The 19,182-nt window shown below is 41.0% G+C and overlaps 1 protein-coding gene across 4 annotated transcripts in view; it reads right to left on the bottom strand.

The window, feature by feature from the left end:
• Positions 1-19,182, bottom strand: part of GSAP (gamma-secretase activating protein) — a 101,126-nt gene that overhangs the window by 20,790 nt on the left and 61,154 nt on the right. For 3 of the 4 annotated variants that reach the window (XM_061413864.1, XM_061413866.1, XM_061413869.1), the window contains 5 exons: positions 15,130-15,183; positions 5,924-6,052; positions 4,187-4,245; positions 3,471-3,502; positions 1,690-1,751 (listed from right to left, as the gene is read on the bottom strand). In XM_061413864.1, the coding sequence (XP_061269848.1) occupies positions 1,690-1,751; positions 3,471-3,502; positions 4,187-4,245; positions 5,924-6,052; positions 15,130-15,183 (336 nt within the window). The remainder of the gene's footprint in view (positions 1-1,689; positions 1,752-3,470; positions 3,503-4,186; positions 4,246-5,923; positions 6,053-15,129; positions 15,184-19,182) is intronic. The other variant, XM_061413865.1, reaches the window with a different exon arrangement.

The following is a 19,182-nucleotide window of genomic DNA, read 5'->3' as shown; positions in this document are numbered from 1 at the left end:
TTCACCAAATATTCAAAATTAAATCAGAATTTCATATCTTTGTGTTAGTGCCATATTTTTCCAATTATTGCAGATCAAAAGCACATTTAGATATCTCATAATGTCGGTCCCACTCTTTCTTATTTTGTTAAGTGAGTCACTCAGTCAATTGTCAGAGAAATTTCATTGGCTTTTTGTTTGTAATTTCATTAAAGCTAGATGCTAAAGATTTGGAAATTATACACTGTTTTTCATTATCTGTTCTAACTGGTTAATTCTAATAAAATGAAAATAAATATAGCATTGTCAGCTTACTAACTCACATTATTTTTATTCTTTATTTTTTAATTTTATTACTTTCCATTTTCCCAGTTGATTATTTTGTTGTTTCATTAGACAATTATACCATCTTCTTTTACTCTTGTTTCTTCTTTCATTGGCTAGAATTTTTAGAATAATGTAAAATTTCAGTGACAATAGCAAGTATACCTAGCTTCTTTCTGATTTTCATAGGAATGCCTCCAAAGTGAGATTAAGAAGGACGTTCGCTACTAGGATTAGACTAAACTTTGTTTAAAATTCCAAGAGTGGAATTATACTTTCATCAACTTTTAGCATTCATAGAATCATTTTTGCCTCTTGGACTCAGTGATATGATGAACTACATTAATATGTTTTCTAATATTAAGCCTTCCTGGAAATAAGCCCATGTGGCCAAGTTGTATTTTCAAACAAAGTATTGGAAAGTATTTTAATTAAGCCTGTGGGATCTATATTCACAAGTAAAAGTGGTCACTGTCAGATTCTGGTTTAAAGATCATGCTTTTTAAAGTGAGTAAAAAGCTTCCCATCTTTCTTCAGAAATACTTTACATAATATAGGAATAATCTGGTCTTTAAAAGTTTGAAAGAACTAACTTATTAGATAACTTGGGGCCTTTTTTAGAGATAATCTTTGACATTTTTTCCAAATTATTTTATGGTTATTATACATTCAAGTTTTCTATTTCTCCTTGGCTCAAGTTTGTAATTTCTATTTGCCAAGGAAACATTGTTTAACTAGAATTTTTAAGTGTATGGCTATGTATTTACACATATTTTTCTCATATTTTTAAACTAGCCTTATCTAAGGTAATAGATTATCCCATTCCTAAGCCTGCACAGCATTAAAAATATTTTATTAAATTTTTTTAAAACTAGTTTTTCAGTTAAAGATGTTTTTCAGATTTAGATGTTTAACTAGTTGTTTGTTGTTGTTGTTGTTTTTAAGATTTTGGATTTATTTGCCAATTCTGCTCTTCAATTAATTTATTTTGATTTACATCTTTGGTCTTCCTACCGGTAAGACCTCTTGAGAAAGAATACTTTATTCCTTTGTATTTTAAACCCAAATACAAAGGCCACAGAGATGCTGGTCTTTCCTGTTTTAAATACTCTCAGTGCTATACATTTCTTTATGATGCATTATAATTATACATTTATTGGGGTGACTGATTAATTTGTGTTTCTCTCACAAGACTACAAATACCAAGAGGGCAGAAATTATGTATGTGTTCCTTACTACTGAACACACAGGGCCTACAGTGGGTGGATGGCAACAACCATATGTGGACAGAATGGATGAAAAACAAGATCAGAATGGGAAATACAATCTAGTCCTCTCCCCTTTCCTTGGAGCTCACTGTTTGCCAGCACCAAACGTCCTACTTACCAGCCCGATAAGCAGCTGCTGGTGGGTGTCTTCCTCCTGGAAGAGGGGTGTTAATCTTGGCTCTGAAATTAAACAGAGCGATCGTCAAGCAGGGTGTTTTTAGGAAATGACCAGAAGGAAGAGGCCTCAGTCTGGGCTTCCCTTCTCTGAGTCATTGGGGAAATTATAACACTTTCCTGACGGGATGAAAACTTCTCTTTCAGTGTGACCTTGCCCTACACGCTGCAACTTATCACTCAGGTAATACGCAGGGAGCACTGTGAAGCAGAGAGAGGCGCAGACTGAAAGAGAGAGAGAACACAAGGAACACGTTGCCAACACCAATACCCTCTGGCTTCAATTTCTCTTCAATGTGGAGACTTGTCACTGAGATCCTCTGCTTCACAGGAGACTAAACAACTCAGGTCCTCTCTTAACCTAAGGAGTGGCAAACCCAGGAACAGGGACTGAGTGGAAGGATCACGTGACTCCCTTCTTTCTGACTCCAACTTGTAGTTTATAGAATTACTGAGGTGAGGGGACCAGTCACCGCAGTCAATTACTGAGGCAAATAATAACTGGCACATTATAGGACTGAAAATGTAGTTAGACTGAGATGGAAAAGTGGCGTGTAAGGTTAAACCAAATGGCACTTTATCCACCATGATTTGCACTGTGCCAGCAGGACTGGAGGGGCAGGCAAACACTGTCTCTAGGAAGATCTCCTAGAGCACCTTCATGCCCCATCTTCCTCTGCCAGAACCTGAGTCACAGTGCTGGTCAAGAGGTAGAATTGCCCTGGTCAGGGAGCTGAGGACTCCTTTCAGGAGGGCACAGATGCTTCTTGACCACTTGGGATAAATCCTAACTGGATCCTACACAACCTTCATGATGAAAACTTCAAAACTAGAGCCCAGCAGTTTTCATGGTTGTTCCGCATTTCACAAAGAATGTTCGCTTCTGACAGTGACTTTCTTCCTAGGAAACTAGCACAAACAAAGAATGTGAGAGGAAGCAGCGAGTTCCCTAAAGTGCATCAAGAGAGAATGACTAGTAACAGATGCAAACAGCCCTGAAGCTCAGGAGCGGAAGGAGCTCTAACCAGACGTGGGAACAGAGGACACAGAAACCTCAGCCAGACCAGTCACACTTCCCATACTACAAATCCCCGAGTGATGCAAGAAGGGGAGCCTGCAAGCATGCTCACAACCCCTGGCTCCTGCCTGGGGTTGGTGGCAGAACCCTGGCTTCAGGCCGGGACGACCTGTTCCCCCAGGGCTGCTAAGTGACTTCACTGCTCACGTGGGCTGTGTGCACAGCTGCAGGATGTGCAGCAAAGCACTGTATAAAATAATTTCCATTAGGGTCACCCAGCATATAACTCAACATCCAAGCCCATAAAACAACATAAAAATAACAGCTTAAAAAAAAAAAAAGTGAGGCTGACCTTTAAGAGGTGTGAAAGAGTCCCACAGATAGATAGCTGGAGAGAGAACAGCTCTAGGCCAAGGGAAGTACACCCAGCGAGCATGTTAATTAGATCAGTTCTACAGGGAAATAGGAGGAAAACCTACAGTCAGGGAGTCCTACAGCAAAAGCACATTCAGCAGCTGTTCCCAAAGGACCTGGTGCCAAGAGAGACATGGAAGAAACTGGGAGTCGCTCTGACAGGAAGATAGTAAAGGGTGCTGCCTTCACTGAGCTAGTGGAAGTGACTTCCCTGCCAACCCACAGTGGGAGAATGGTGTTACAAACAAACAACTGACTGAAATCAGAAGACTTTGTTATAGGTCTTTTCTTACCCAAATTCTTTGCTTCTACGTTAGAAATCACCCTATAAGAAAAATTAGCCAACATTATTCACACAGGAAACATTAATAAAAAAAAATTTTTAAAAACCCACAATACCATACAAAGATACTGTCGTTTAAAAACCCATAAAACCACTGCAGAGACTGTTCTCAGGCTGCTGAAAACCTCAAAAACTTTAATCAACTTGGCAAAAGCCACATTAAGCAATTATAAAATCTCAAAACTCTTTAGTGCAAACAATGACGGTAATTTAGAACAATTGCAGCTCTCAGTTATTGGAAATAATAGGAACAGAAAATAGAACAGGGGTTGGAATGGGGCCTATGCTTGTAGCACTCCGAGATGACTCATCTACTCAGAAAACATGTTTTCAAAATAAGAGCAGGTTCACCAGCCGACTAACTCTTATTTAAAATCAACCCACTACTTGTACCCCTTTAAAGTGCTCTATTAGTAAGAGCTTTCATTACCACTTATTCCTTCTGAGTCATCCATCCCCAGGATGCAAATCTAAAAGGTTTAACATATAAACTTTTCCTACAAGAAACTCTAGCTCCAATCTCCAAAACAGGGCTCGGGCGGTGCTGACAGCATCATCTCATTGAGAATACAACAAAAGTAATATGCTACTTCCCTGAAAGGCAGCCAGCAAAGTAATTACAAAAGATAGCCATTTATAGCTATAATAATCCTTCATTTTACTTACTTTATTGCATTATCAAGAATATTTCTCACATACACCGTAGACCTTCTTTTTCCTGTTTTCTAGGAGTGAAAATACATCAGAGGTATGGAAGGTGAAGGTTTTGTGGGTGACATTTTTCACATTAAGGTCATAATACAATATAGTTAAGAGTTCAGAAAAAAGGAGACTTTCTTTCAAGGTAATCATAACACCTAGATTCTTAAAAAATTGGCTTAAAAAACTTTTATTCTGAAACTATTACAAGTTTTCAGGGAGCTGCAAGTCCAACTATATTTTATATATCAATACAATAACACTATAACTATATCCAACAATGCTGCAGAGAGAGCTCACACACTCTTCACCCAGTCTCTCCCAGTGTTCATATCTTATATAAACAACAATAGTACAATACCCAAATCAGTGAGCACACAGTTCTGTCATTTTTTCACATGTATAGATTCACATATGACAATGTACAACCATAATCCCGAGACAGAACTGCTCCATCACCCCCAAGATCTCCCTTGTGTTACCCCTTTATAGGGGTCATATTCATTCTTTTGCTTTCAACCATTCCTAACCCATCTGTCTGTGCTCAGTTGATCAGTCGTGTCCGACTCTTTGTCACTCTATGGACTGTAGCCAGCCAGGCTCCTCTGTCTATGGGATTTCCCAGGCAAGAATACTGGAGTGGGTTGCCATTTCCTCCTCCAGGGGATCTTTCCCATCAAGGGATCAAACCCACGTCTCCAGCACTGGCAGGTGGATTCTTTACCACTAAGCCATCAGGGGAGCCCTCCTTAACTCCTAGCAACCACAAATTTGGGAACTTATAGATTTTTTTTTAAATTTTATTTTATTTTTAAACTTTACATAATTGTATTAGTTTTGCCAAATATCAAAATGAATCCATCACAGGTATACATGTGCTCCCCATCCTGAACCCTCCTCCCTCCTCCCTCCCCATACCATCCTTCTAGGTCGTCCCAGTGCACTAGCCCCAAGCATCCACTATCGTGCATTGAACCTGGACTGGCATCTCGTTTCATACATGATATTTTACATGTTTCAATGCCATTCTCCCAAATCTTCCCACCCTCTCCCTCTCCCACAGAGTCCATAAGACTGTTCCATACATCAGTGTTTCTTTTGCTGTCTCGTACACAGGGTTATTGTTATCATCTTTCTAAATTCCATATATATGTGTTAGTATACTGTATTGGTGTTTTTCCTTCTGGCTTACTTCACTCTGTATAATAGGCTCCAGTTTCATCCACCTCATTAGAACTGATTCAAATGAATTCTTTTTAATGGCTGAGTAATACTCCATTGTATATATGTACCACAGCTTTCTTATCCATTCATCTGCTGATGGACATCTAGGTTGCTTCCATGTCCTGGCTATTATAAACAGTGCTGCGATGAACATTGGGGTACACATGTCTCTTTCCCTTCTGGTTTCCTCAGTGTGTATGTAAGTAATGCAAGAACACATCTGAGACTCGAATGTGAATCCCACCACTTCTACTATGAATGTGTTGTGTGTGTCCCTTAACCTCTTTGCACTTTAATTTCCTCTTGAAGAGAAAGAGATCACAGAAGCAGCTTGGTCTGCCTACTGGGGATCAGCAGCACTTATGAACAGTGCCTGGCAACAGTGGCGAGTGCTGGACCTAAGCCAGCTTTATGACCTAAGGGCCTCACCTAACCTACTCTGCTGGGCTTCTTGCTCTCCTTTCAGGAACCCACACATACCTCTTCTGAGATCAGGTTGTGCCACTCTCTCCTGACCACGCTGTTGTTATAGTGTAAGTGTGGCTTGGAGTACTTAACATATTCCAGGTTGGAGTTCAGTTTTTCCCAGTAGCCCTTAAAGCTATGCACCTGTAAGAGACAAAAACATCAGTGGGCTCGAGAAGCAGGTCCTGTGGCCTGAACTACACAGCACGGCCCCTGCAGGCCTTGCTACAAAGCTCTCAGGAGGCAGCATTTCTGAGCAGATACTTCCCACAAGGGATGGCAGTCTTGTCCCGACAGGAATTCTAAAACAGACTCAAAGAGGCTTGCCTCCCTCCCTTTCTTTTCGAGCCCCTTTTACACAGAGAGAGAGCTGCTCAGTTCCCTAAGCCAGTGTGACTCCCCCTGGGTGAAGGCTAAGCAGGGAATCCTGCTTTGAACACATCAAGTCATTTCCTCCCCAGAGACCCATTCTGACTCAGGTTATATCAACAATGTCATGTTCATTGACAGAATGGTCACAAGATTTGGAGCACACGGAAGCATAGGTTTACTTTCCAGTTAAGTTTATTTACTTCCAAAGGGTCTTTTTCAAAACTCAAGAATCAGATAGGTGAAGCGAACTCCTTTCACACTCAGTTGTCAACTATTTCAAAATGGAATTAGCTGGCAACCATCTCCCTCTAGGTTTTTGACATATTGATATCACTGTACTAGCCCGAAGCAAAAAATATTCATTATGTTCATTTTAAAATAAAATGCTATAGTAATACATTTTTAATGTTAAAGGATATCCTGACAAAAAATTGTTTTGGCAAATTAATGAAGACAGATTCATGAAATATATGCATTTATAAAAGATTTGACTGGGATCAAGGGTGCAATGTGTGGCCAGGAAACAAAGTGAGCTTAATGTTTACAGAGGGAACAGACTTGGCTGTATTACAAGGGGTAAAAAAAAAAAGAGAACTTAAAAAAAATGCCCCATCAAGGAAAATGCCCTTTGTTAAGTAATAGCTGCTGCTGCTGCTGCTAAGTCACTTCAGTCGTGTCCGACTCTGCGTGACCCCATAGACGGCAGCCCACCAGGCTCCCCGTCCCTGGGACTCTCCAGGCAAGAACACTGGAGTGGGTTGCCATTTCCTTCTCCAATGCATGAAAGTGAAAAGTGAAAGGGAAGTCTCTCAGTCACATCACCCAAATTCTTATTGAAAGCACAGTCACAAGTGGCTTAAAATGGATACCGGTACCAGGAAAGTGAGTTACATAACAAAACGAACTTGCTATTTTAGAAGCTTGAAAGGCTTATCCAGCCAACACCCATTTTCACAGAGACAGGAAGAGCTATGTCCAAGAAAATGTTATTTCCAGAGGAAATCGGAAACCTGGAGTCAGGTCCCACTCTCCATCTGACCTGTCTGTTTTATCTTTTGTTTCCTTGTCCATACACTGACAGTGAATACATCTTTGTCCACCTTTTTGTCTCCCTTATACTGAAAGAACAATAATGAAAGCAAACCCCGTAGACAATTGACAGAATTAGGACCCTGACAGGAAGTCGCTGCAGCTTTTCTTGCTGAAGCTATTCTACATCTCGGTTCTGGCAACTAGTGCCCAAAGCCAGCAAATTAGCTGGTGTTGTGGTGACATCTAGTGGTCAGTTATGCATTTGGTTCTGTCTGCTTTGCATTGGAGTCCCACGGCTCGGTGCACTCAACCTTGCCCAGGATGAGACAGGGGAGGAAGGAATGATGATGTCCTACCTGTGCGAGTCCCTCTTCCCCTCAGGCCAAAGGCATCCTTCTGTCAGAAGACCCTATTTTCATACTCACACTGTGGCTCCCAAGAAAAGATCTCTCCCAAACTACCTTCCTCTCACCCTCGCCCCATTAAAAAAGTCCCTTTCCATGTAGCCTTGTCTTAGTTGAGAATAAGCAGATAAAACAAGTCCAAGGACATGCTTCAGAGGCGCTCCAGAGTCTAATGATTGTATGTAAAACAGAGTATGTGTTCTTATGAGCACTTTTCTGGGACGAAGGTCTACAGTTTATATCCGTTTCAAAGGAATCCATAGCTTAAAATAGTTTAAAACTACTGAGGTAGAAGGAAACATTAAGTTTTAAAATAATAACTTACATTTAAATAAGGGTAGCCCAAAGCCCCAGAAATATTTTAATATTTGTAGGTCTATTTGATATGTGTAGGTCATTGAAAGAGGTCACTGGGCTGGATGTTATGATATAGATATTGAAAGAGTGCAAACAGTTAATGGCATATGTCACTACTTGGTATCTACTAGATAAGGATGCAATTTTTTAAGCTATGAAAATTCACGAAGATCATTATAAATTGGGAGGGCTATTTGGAAGTCTGTGCTTAGTCACTCAGTCATATCCAACTCTTTGCAATCCCATGGACTGTAGCCTGCTAGGCTCCTCTGTCCATGGGGATTCTCCAGGCAAGAATACTGGAGTGGGTTGCTATTCCCTCCTCCAGGGGATCTTCCCAACCCAGTATCAAACCCAGGTCTCCCACATTCTATGTGGATTCTTTACCGTCTGAGCCACCAGGGAAGTCCAAGAATACTGGAGTGGGTAACCTATCCCTTCTCCAGGGGATCTTCCCGACCCAGGAATCGAACTGGGGTCTCCTGAACTGCAGGTGAATTCTTTACCAGCTGAGCTATGAGGGAAGCCCATTTGGAAGTCTTGGAAATAGATAAGACCCAGAAGATGAAAATGGATACATAAGTGAAGGGTGAAGAGAGAATGTTCCAGGTGCAGCTCCTAGGAAATGAGCCAAGATTCAGACCATAGACAGAGCTTTAGAAAAAGTAGAGAAAACCCCACGGCACTTCAATCTCTGCAGTGAAGATATCTGCCCCTAGGGTATGACTGCCAACCTCAGTAACCACCTGGGTCCCACTCCCTAGACTCCTACTGGTGTGGGCTGTGACCTGGGCCTTGTGAGTTTTAGACATTTCCCAGGCATGTCTACTATTCAGCCTGGGCTGAGAACATGCTTGAGCACATCCAGGTCATGTCAGTCTCTTACCCACTCTCGAAGGTTTTCATCTACATCTCTGGCTTAAAGGCTGATGAAGAACCACCTGCCTGAAGACTTGCAATTATGTTGTGACATAACAGGAGATAGGGTTAGAGAGGAGGTTCAATCTAACCTTCAAAGAATCTTCAAATGCCAACGTAACACCAGCACATTCCTTGACCCAGAGAGTAAAAGAAGCACCAAGGTAAAATGCTAGCTGTTGTTACACAGTATGGGGGGAAGAGGGCGTGGGAGCTACACAATCACACCCTACCAGCTAGCCTGGGAGCACAGAAGGACACTCCTCTCTGTCAGCCAGCATTTACGGCACTAGCTGAGTACTAAGCACCATATTCATCAGGGACAACAGGAAAGGAAAAGCCACAACAATCTAAGAAGCACATTGCCAGCTTCTTGAAAAGAGCTTATAATGCTTTCAAATACACAAAAATGTTTTATCATACCCATGAGTTTAGCTACTTCTGGGAGACTCTGGTGTTAGAAGCTGTCAGATCCTTAAGGAATAACCCAGGAGCATTTCCCTATACAAGGGACAGTTTTACATTTTGATTTTAAAGGAAGGAGAATTATTTCAAGTCTCTTCTTGAGAAATAATCTTAATTTGACTTTTAGGATGACATGAAATAATTAACCAAATGTAGCCCACCAAAACTAATATTAATTGAAAAAAAGGACTAAAGGGTTATATTAACAGACTGTTTCCCATTTATGTGGGAAATAAATTTGATTTTTTTCTCTTTAAAAAAGGAGTACCAAGAAAGGAAAAAAAAAAAAAAAAACACTGTGGTACTTATTGGCTCATCTGCAAATTACTGCCAGGAAAAAAATATCTGCCTCTCGTTTCTTAAAGGCCCTCTGGCTTTGATCCTACATCTGCTGATTAACCAGCATCTTCTTTAACAGAAGAGGAAGCCAACCTCATCCTTCATGCCAGGGCTCAACTAGTAGAGGTAAAGCATCAAACTTGTCTCTTCAGTGGATACTATCTCAGTATCAGCTTTTACTTGCAGCCCAGAGAAACACAGTGGCCCACTACTTCCAGTACAAACAGAATAAACTAGAAACATCTATGTGTCCATAAAGCTAGCAAGGTACATTACTAGGCCAAGATGCTCTAAGCAGGGCCATCCATACAGAGGACAGTGACTTTAACTCCTGAGGCTTCCTGCTAGGAAGACCACATGCTGTATGTGCAAATTCTCCAATTTACAAGTGGACTTTCTCCTTCTTCCCAACATTTAGTAAAAATATCTCTCTTCTCTTCCCAGCTGGGTAGTACTCATTTTTAATGGGATGTAATTTTTAATGTAATTTCCTAAATATGGCTCTAAACTATTACATCTCACGATCAACATGTATCTTAAGAAAGCCCATGCTAAGATAGTTTTCTACTGTCAACCTTAAGAATTAAACATTATCTTCTCAACCAAACTATGAACAAAAACAGCACAGTCGAATGACTGGCAGAAAAGGAAGAAAAATAGGAATCCTTGATCAGGTCTGTTCCTCAATTTCAATATCTGGGAAGTAAACTGAAGGTACTCCCATCTCTACAGATAATGACAAGAATAAATTTTCCAGCCTGGTGCGCTGTCTCTAACAAGTAGTGTTTCTTTGGACCATTATAAAATTATGTTTCTACAATCTTAACTGAACTTGCCATAATTCTCTGCCTCTAAAAATACACTATATAGGAATAACTTGTGTTTTTTCTCTCCAACAGTCTATTCACAAAATTCTTCATTTCTGGTCACCAAATGTGTGGGTTTTTTCCTCCACATTCATCAATTCTTCAGTGCCAGCAAGGTGTCCTACAAGTATCTGGAGACAATCTCAGACCCCACAGGTTGAGGACTCAGTCCCACAAGGCTGCCCCCTTTTCAAATGCTAATCTCAAGTCTAGGTTGCTACCTGTGATTCTGACCAACTGTGTATCAATCTGACATTCCCAGCGCCCCCTTCATGGGTTCTATAATATGTTACAGTGGTTCTGAACTCAGGAATACAGTTTACTGCCTATATGCCAGTTGATTATAAATGGATACAACTCAGTAATAACCAGACTGAAGCGATGCATAGGGCAGGAATGGGCTCTGAGCTTCATGTCCTCTTCAGGTGCACCACCCCCACCCCTGCACCTCCATATATTCATCCAACCCATTAAATCTCTGAAACCTTTCAACCAGGGTTCTTTATGAAGGCTCCATCACACAGGCACAATTGATTAAACCATTGGCCATCAGTGCTGAACTCTATCTCTAGCCACTCTAGCCTTGGAAGGTGGTGTTGGTAGAGGGCTGAAAGGGCCAACCCTCTAATCACATGGTCGGTTCTACTGGCAACCAGCTCCGCCCTTAGGTGCTTTCCAAAAGTAACTTCATTGACAAACTCAGGTGTGGCTGAAAGGGGCTTGTTAGGAATAATAAGACCTTCTTTTCACCTTTGTGTTCTGGAGCTATTTCAGGAACTGGAGCACTAAACATTTTAACAAAAGATCTCCCTATAGTTCTTATCACTTAGGAAATCACAAAGATTTTAGGAGCTCTGTGCCAGGAATCATGGAAGAAGATGAAATATATATTTCTAGTTATATCACAAGATCGCATATGTACAAACTAAACTTTGGAAAGTCAATATCTCACTCATAACCAATTGACATTTTTGGTAATGCTACACAGTTGTCAAAGCAACAACTCTCATTTTTAAAAACTGTAAGTTGTTAAGATTCAACACTTTGAATTGCTAAGAAACCTTTTCTTCAAGTGATGGTGGCCATCTGCACTGGAAGGGTCAAGGAAAAAGGTGTCTTTTGTGCCTCACTAAAAGCTTAATTATGTTCATGCTTTGCCCAATTAAAACAGTATTTTTTAAACACTTTTTAAGTGTTTAAGAGAAGAAGCATAATCAAGTGAAAACCACTCTTTCTCCAATTGCTCAGGGGCATCCAGACCCCTGATGGACATTGCAGCAGCCCCCTCACTTGGAGTGGCCATAACTGGGAAAGGGCTTGAAGTCCTTCTCCTTCCCAGTCTCTGGGTCAGATAGTTAATAGTCACAACACAAATGGTTAAATTAAAGCCTTCCTTACTGTATAAAATGAAACTAAAGATGTCTGGCTTAAAAATACTTTAATAAAAATACTCCATTTCTCCATTCTTGATATTCAAGTAAGCTATTGTTTCTACTTTTTTTTTTTTTAATTCTTACATGACTTCCTGTGGAAGGGATTAAATCATTCTTAGGCAGGCCATTCTCGATGACATTCCTTTTAAGATTTTAAGGTGCAGATCTTGTTTTAATATACTTTCTGTTTCATTTAAAAAAATTCTTTTGGAAACCATTCTATAAAGGAAACCTTTTGTCTTTCAGATGATAAACTGGTATAAACCAATTAAATTCGATGGCCATATATTAAACATTTATAAAGTACTCCACTTCACACTAAAATTACTTGCATGAAGACCAGACGGAAAGTGCTCGTCTAGTTTCGTTTTGTCCTTCCTTCTCCAGACTCCTTATCAGGGCAGTCATCTTACAAGCAGAATGGAAGCAAGCGTGCTCAGAGCAGACAGGGGTCCCTTGGGCCTCATGGAAAATCCAGCAGCAAGCACACCTCCGAAAGGTAACTTGTGATTCCGGTTAAGGGTGCTCAGAGCTAACTCCCATCAGGGAAGCTGCAAGAATAGTCACATAACGGGCCAGGGAGGGAAGAAAAGTAGTGGGGATATGCTACTACAAGACCCATTGCAATATAATTGGGCTGGGACCTGCGGTAGAAGTAGGTCAAAGGCAGCCGCTTATAGTGAGAGGTATTATGCAAGCAGAGATGGAGAAACAAATGAGAGTTGTGAGGGCCAAGAGTCTTGTGAACTGAAAGATTTGATAAGTTATGGGGGTGGGGGAGAGGGGCAGGAGCTGGCCAAACCAAACCCAGTACCATCTTCTCCTGAGTCCAAGGGAAAATCCCTTGACATTCCTATGGCTTCCCTGATGGATCCTGTTTGCATGGAAAGGACAGTGAAGAGATCTACAGCTCAAACTTGTCCTATGTAATACTTCTGACTCGTATATGAAAACATGTAGCATCTCAGAAGAACTCCCAAGCATGTTTGGCAACAGTTAATGGGAAATAACTCTCTGCAGAGCCAAATGCTAAAGACAATTAGGGGAGAGTAGAAAAAAGGGAGGAAAAGGCAAAGTGAATAACAGAAGGAAATAAATGAACTACATAAAAAAATAATTTTATACATGTGCACACACACACACACACACACAAAGTTAGAGAGTGCAAAAATAAGCTAGCTTGTTCCCAAGCAAAGACAAATTGTATTCTTAGAACAAATCGATGCATAAAAATCTTGAGAGCCTTCCCATCAGTGTTTTATACTTAATTTTTTAAGTGAAAATACACAATGTTGGTAAGGTTATAGTAAAACTGATAAACTCATAAATCCCTTATAATACTGTAAATTATCACAACATTTTTTGAATATGAGTTTGGCAATAAAAATCAAAGGCTCTAAAAATGATCATGGCCTTTCACTCAGTAATACTCCTGGGCATTTAACCTTAGAGGAATAAATAAATAACACACGCACACACACACACACCCCAAAAAAAACCTACATAAAAGTATTCATTGCCAAATTATTTTTAATAGCAAAAATAATTTTTTCAGTGGGGGCTAGAGACAAACTAAATGTCTCAAAATGGAAGAATGATTAAGTAAACTAAGACACAGCAACACAGTGGAAACCTATGGAGTCATTAGAAATCATAATTATGAAAATTATGAAGTTTATGTACCAACATGAAGATGTGCGTGATATACTGTAATTCATAATCTTTATTAAATATCACTAGATGGCCAGTACTACTAGGCAAAATATGCTCACCTATGACAAAGACCAGGAGGAAATGGGGCAAACAGACAGTTATGTTAGAAATTAAAGAACTGTGGGTGACGTTGCTCTCTTCTAAAAATTCCTTCACTGGTTTATTGTGTGTCCATTAAACACATTCTGGATTTGTTGAACTTGTGATAAAAGCAAAAACAAGAAAATGAGAAGATGGAGGTTCTTAATAAGAATCTTTTACGCTGTTAATCAAACCTTTCTTTTGCATCATTTTCCTGCTTTGGTAGAACTTCAAAGTTGTCCCACATTGCTGCCTAGAAACCTCTCTCATCCATCTCCACTTAAAGGATGCTTGAAGGCCAAAACCAAGAACCGCTAAACTTGCCCCAGTCGGCCCTCTCTCACCCCCAGGGCATCAGCATGACCTCAAACACCCACAGCTTCCCCCCAGCTTCCTGGGCCTGGCCTGCTCTTCATGGAATCAAAAGAATCAAATGTAAATACCAAGAGGCACACTGGGCTGCCTGCTGCCAAAAGTTGAGATTTCCCAGCACACAGCAAGCTATAATTAACAGGAGGCAGTGCCAAAAACAACAAAGGAGCTTCAAGGAAACTGTGCTAAAATACTCCCCAGTTTTTAACTACATACACATTCTTTTCTACTCACCCACCTTACCCCACCCTCCCCATTGTCTTAGAAACTCCTGTGAAACCACCAGCCTGTAGAGAGACACTAACGCTGTCACTTGGCGGGCAGGAAGAAGGTGCTCTGAGACCACAGAGACAGCCCAAACAGGCCACTCTTAAGAAGCAGAAAGCCCGTTCTCAGAACCAGAAGGAAACTAGATAATCCCAGCCCAGGTTACTTAATGGTTTTAAGATTCTGTGGTGTGTGTGTGTGTGTGTGTGTGTGTGTGTGTTGAGGGGGTGACAAAGTAAATGAAGTGAAAAAAAAAAAAAAAAAACCACAGCTCTCGGGTCCTCTAGAGAAAATTTACAGGACTTCCTCCAGCGTGGACGGGCTTCAAGCACAGTGGAAAGTATGACTTCTACATGCTTCATATTCTCTGTCTTCAGAAAACCTCCCTTTTTAAAGAGCACTCCTAAGAATTGCCCTGATACCATCCTTAGAGACTACCACATACAAAGGACTGCCTAGACAACCAGCCTTACCCGTCACCCCACCCTCCCCCAATAGTTTACAATCCCTCTGGAACCGCCATGACGTTTGGGGCAGGTGACTGTGGAGGCCAGCAAGGAAGCCATGCAGGCCTGGGCTTTTGTCTCTCTGTAAGCACTTACCTTCATAAGAGGCAACGGAATCTCTTCTGTCACAAGGGTTATTCCAGGAATTTCCTGTGGAGGGGGAAACACACACACAACTGCTGAACTATCAACTACCACCAGCCTGAGCCTGCAGGAAGTGTTTTCTGTGCACACAGAAGCTGAGGGCAGCTCCCAGTTTGCTAACCTCTACTTTAAATAAACCTTGGGGTTTATAAATACTAGTGAACACAACCTATCTCTTACCTCAGGAAGGAAATATTCTGTAAAGTTACAATTATGATAGTTGACAGTATCACTAAAGGAAAGAATAAGACTACTATAAAGAAACAGAATAATGTATTATTTATACATTTCCATTTAAGAACAAAGGAGGCAAATTACATTTGCACCATCAAGTATGATGATAAGGTGGATACTTTTTTTTTTTACTCCTTTCTCCCTCTTCCCCTTCATTTAAATATACTATAGTTGATCCCCATCTCACTAATGGGATTATTTTTTGACTTCAGTGGAAAACTGTTCTGCACTTCATCCTCCAACATAATTTCAGAAATAAGAGATCTCCATAAAGATTTATACAGCACAATCACCATGGCAAATGTGCAAGAGGCAATTCATATCAGGAAATCCAAATAATAACATTCTTCTAACTCATGAGCATTACAACAGAAATTTAAACAAAAAGATAAACTGCCAAAATTGCCACTTATTTTGAAAAGAGTGGTTCCTTGTTGTTATTAGTCTCTCAACTAGTCAATTCCTCTTTCACTTCCTAAAAAAAAGTAGATGATATATGGGAAAATAGAAATAAAATCTGGTATTTGTTTAGAACTCAAATGTCCTGAGTTTCATTGACATACAATATTCCTGAGAAAAATAGCATCACAGGGATGGAGAAATAAACTTCCAGAACATTCAAGCAACTGAGATCTTCACTTGACAGGAGAAAGCCTGTTTTAAGAATCTATATGTGCTTCACTTATCACTACTCAGGAACAGAAATTTCACTACAGTTTTAGGCTATAAATAGCATCTTAAAATAGGCACAACAGGCCTCATTGTCTGCAAAGCATAATTCAGGATTATCTATGAGTAAGAGCACAATATTTTCTAGTATCTTAAAAAATCCAATTCAGCTATTTACAGAAATAATCTATTTCCATATAGTAATACAAGTATGTAGTAGCTTCCTGGCCTCGGCTTTCGGTGGGTATGTTCCTTTGCTAGAGGTTCGGATGGCTCGGGTCGTCCAGCAGCCAGCCCTCTGAGGGCCCGGGCGCCGGGCAGGACCCTATGGCCTCCCTGAGTCTTGGAAGGCTGCTGCCGCAACCGAGCGGGGCAAGATGCTCCTGGCACCTGAACGTGTGGAGGGCAGCGGCCTGCTTTGGCCTCCGGCACGTTGTTGAGACCTCTGGAGGCTCCAAGCGGCCCTGAGTCTGCTTTTCCATGCCAGGAGACAGGGCGATGGGGGTTGGGGCTTTTGAGTTCATTGACTGTGTGTCAGGGAATTTCTAATGAGGGGATTTTGTGCGTGTGAAAGGGAAAGGCTTCACCATGCAACAGCATGTAATGCCAACCATGTCGTGGTGTGAAATCAGGTCAATGAGAGAGTGCCATTTCAGGTGTAGATCTTGATAACTATGTCATGGTGCAGAATTTGGCGGAAATGAGTATCACCATCCTCGCAGGTGAAAGATGGACACTGGAAGCATAGACTGCTGCCAACTGAATACTTAACTATCTGGAAACGTGAAGATGACCTAAGGCTGTCCTTGATGAGGAATTTGACAACTTGATCTTCAGGAGCCGCTTAGAGTATTTAAAATTTCCAGGATTGCTTAAAAAAAGAAGTGCTTTTGGACAGCCCATAAATGTACATATAAAACAATGGGACTGTAAATAAAATAATGTGCTTCTTGGAAAAAAAAAAGATGTAGTAACAGAAGTATGAATTAAAATTTTCTATTGTGGCAGGTATTTATTAAGGGTATAGCATTAAGAGCATAAGCAGATTAGAGAACAGTAAATGATTTATATCAATGCTAAAATCAAATCATAGGATCATAGAATTTCAGAACTAGGAGAGACCTTTAAGGTAACATACTCTAACCACAAGAACTTTAAAGCAACGTGGTAAACCCTAAAATAAGCTCTGTGCAGTGGTTTAACTGGGTTTTTTCATATTTTTCATATTGTATTTCTCATAGGACTTCCTGATGTCACTCTGTATGTCCACAAAGTTCCTCTGTCCCACAAAAAAGGAGAAACACAAATGTGAAGAACTGTCTGTCAGGGTGACAGTCACACAACAACCAACTAACATATTCTCAACCCTGGGAACTAGAGGGCCTGTTTAGTCTCCCAGACACTGAACACAGATAGTGACAGCCAGCATTGGTGGTGAGGGGAGGAAGCTGAAATGTACATTTCCTGCTTCTGGCTAGGGTGGAGGTGGGGGTTAACCTGCAAACTTCCTGCCACCTTACCACACAGTCTGCGCGTTTGAAGAACCCTTGTTCTTCAAACAGTGAGGACCTGGAGAAGAAACAAGCTCAGATCTTCCCTTACAACTTCACAGCGAGGCATGAAAGTTTAACAACTCTAAGTGAGAGACAAGAAGAAAGGGCCTTTGGGAAAACTCTTCCATTGTGAATGTCAAAAATTTAGCAATTAATCAAACATGGGACTTCCTTGGCTGGAAGACGTGATTAAGTCTTCCCTAGCGGTTAAGACTCTATGCTTCCACGGCACAGGGCACAGCTTCGATCCCTGGTGAGGGGAACGAGGGTCCTACATGCTGCAGGACAGGGCCACCACCAAAAAAATTAAAAATCAAACACATCTGAAAGGCCTTTTTAAAGGATTAAATTTAGATAGTTTTAAAACAAAATGGGAAGTGTTACAGTTTATCCTAGTACTTATTTTCCGGTGTCTCCTGAAATAAATTTATTTTTCTAAATGCCTTGTTGATACAAACCTCTGCCTCAAGAGTAAGCACACAGTAGTTTTAACATCTAAACATGTAAGGAGGAGAGGCAGAACCTTTTTCAGGGGCAGCCTGTACATGGTTTTCACTTCTGATCCAACAAAGTTCAGTTTATTGAACCACATTCAAGAGAAAATGAACAATGTTTTCTCCTGTAACACTTCTTCTCAACTAAAAGGAAGGGAGTCTGGACCAACAGGAAGAAAACGATGAATGGGGTGAATTTGCTTAAGATTACTGACTTTAACTGATCTTGACACTCTAGAGTTATCACAGCTTTTCTTCCTAAGGCTGGGGGAAAAGCTTATGAAGGTGCTAATCTACTAAGTAAATAGAATGGCTCTGAGTAACAGCAGTGGTCCAGCCGCTGCTCATTTATAAAATCCTAAGATTATTTTCATATACTTCCACTGCTAAAAAAATCTTTAAAAACTAAAACAATTTGAAGATGATAGAAGCTTCATTCTGCTTGGTAGTAGGAAGGGTAACACATACACTGTATCTTCTCCTTCAATTCTAGAGTTTTATGTTAAATACATTTGGCCAACAGTAACGATTCACTGTCTTTCTTCTGCCAGAAATCCCCAATTCAGATCCTTATGGGGGCTTCCCTGATAGCTCAGTTGGTAAAGAATCTGCCTGCAATGCAGGAGACCCCAGTTTGATTCTTGGGTTGGGAAGATCAGCTGGAGAAGGGGTAGGCTACCCACTCCAGTATTCCTGGGCTTCCCTTGTGGCTCAGCTGGTAAAGAATCCACCTGCAATGAGGTTCGATCCCTGGGTTGGGAAGAGCCCCTGCAGAAGGGAATGGCTACCCACTCCAGTATTCTGGCCTGGAGAATTCCATGAACTGTATAGTCCACGGGGTCGCAAAGAGTTGGACACGACTGGCCACCTCATGCAAAGGGTTGATTCACTGGAAAAGACCCTGATGCTGGGAGGGATTGGGGGCAGGAGGAGAAGGGGACGACAGAGGATGAGATGGCTGGATGGCATCACTGACTCGATGGACGTGAGTCTCAGTGAACTCCGGGAGTTGGTGATGGACAGGGAGGCCTGGAGTGCTGTGATTCATGGGGTCG

This window comes from Bos javanicus, chromosome 4 (assembly GCF_032452875.1).
Source record: "Bos javanicus breed banteng chromosome 4, ARS-OSU_banteng_1.0, whole genome shotgun sequence".
NCBI lineage: Eukaryota > Metazoa > Chordata > Mammalia > Artiodactyla > Bovidae > Bos > Bos javanicus.
Note: the sequence above shows the minus strand (reverse complement) of the source record. Positions and strands in the feature narration are given on the sequence as shown.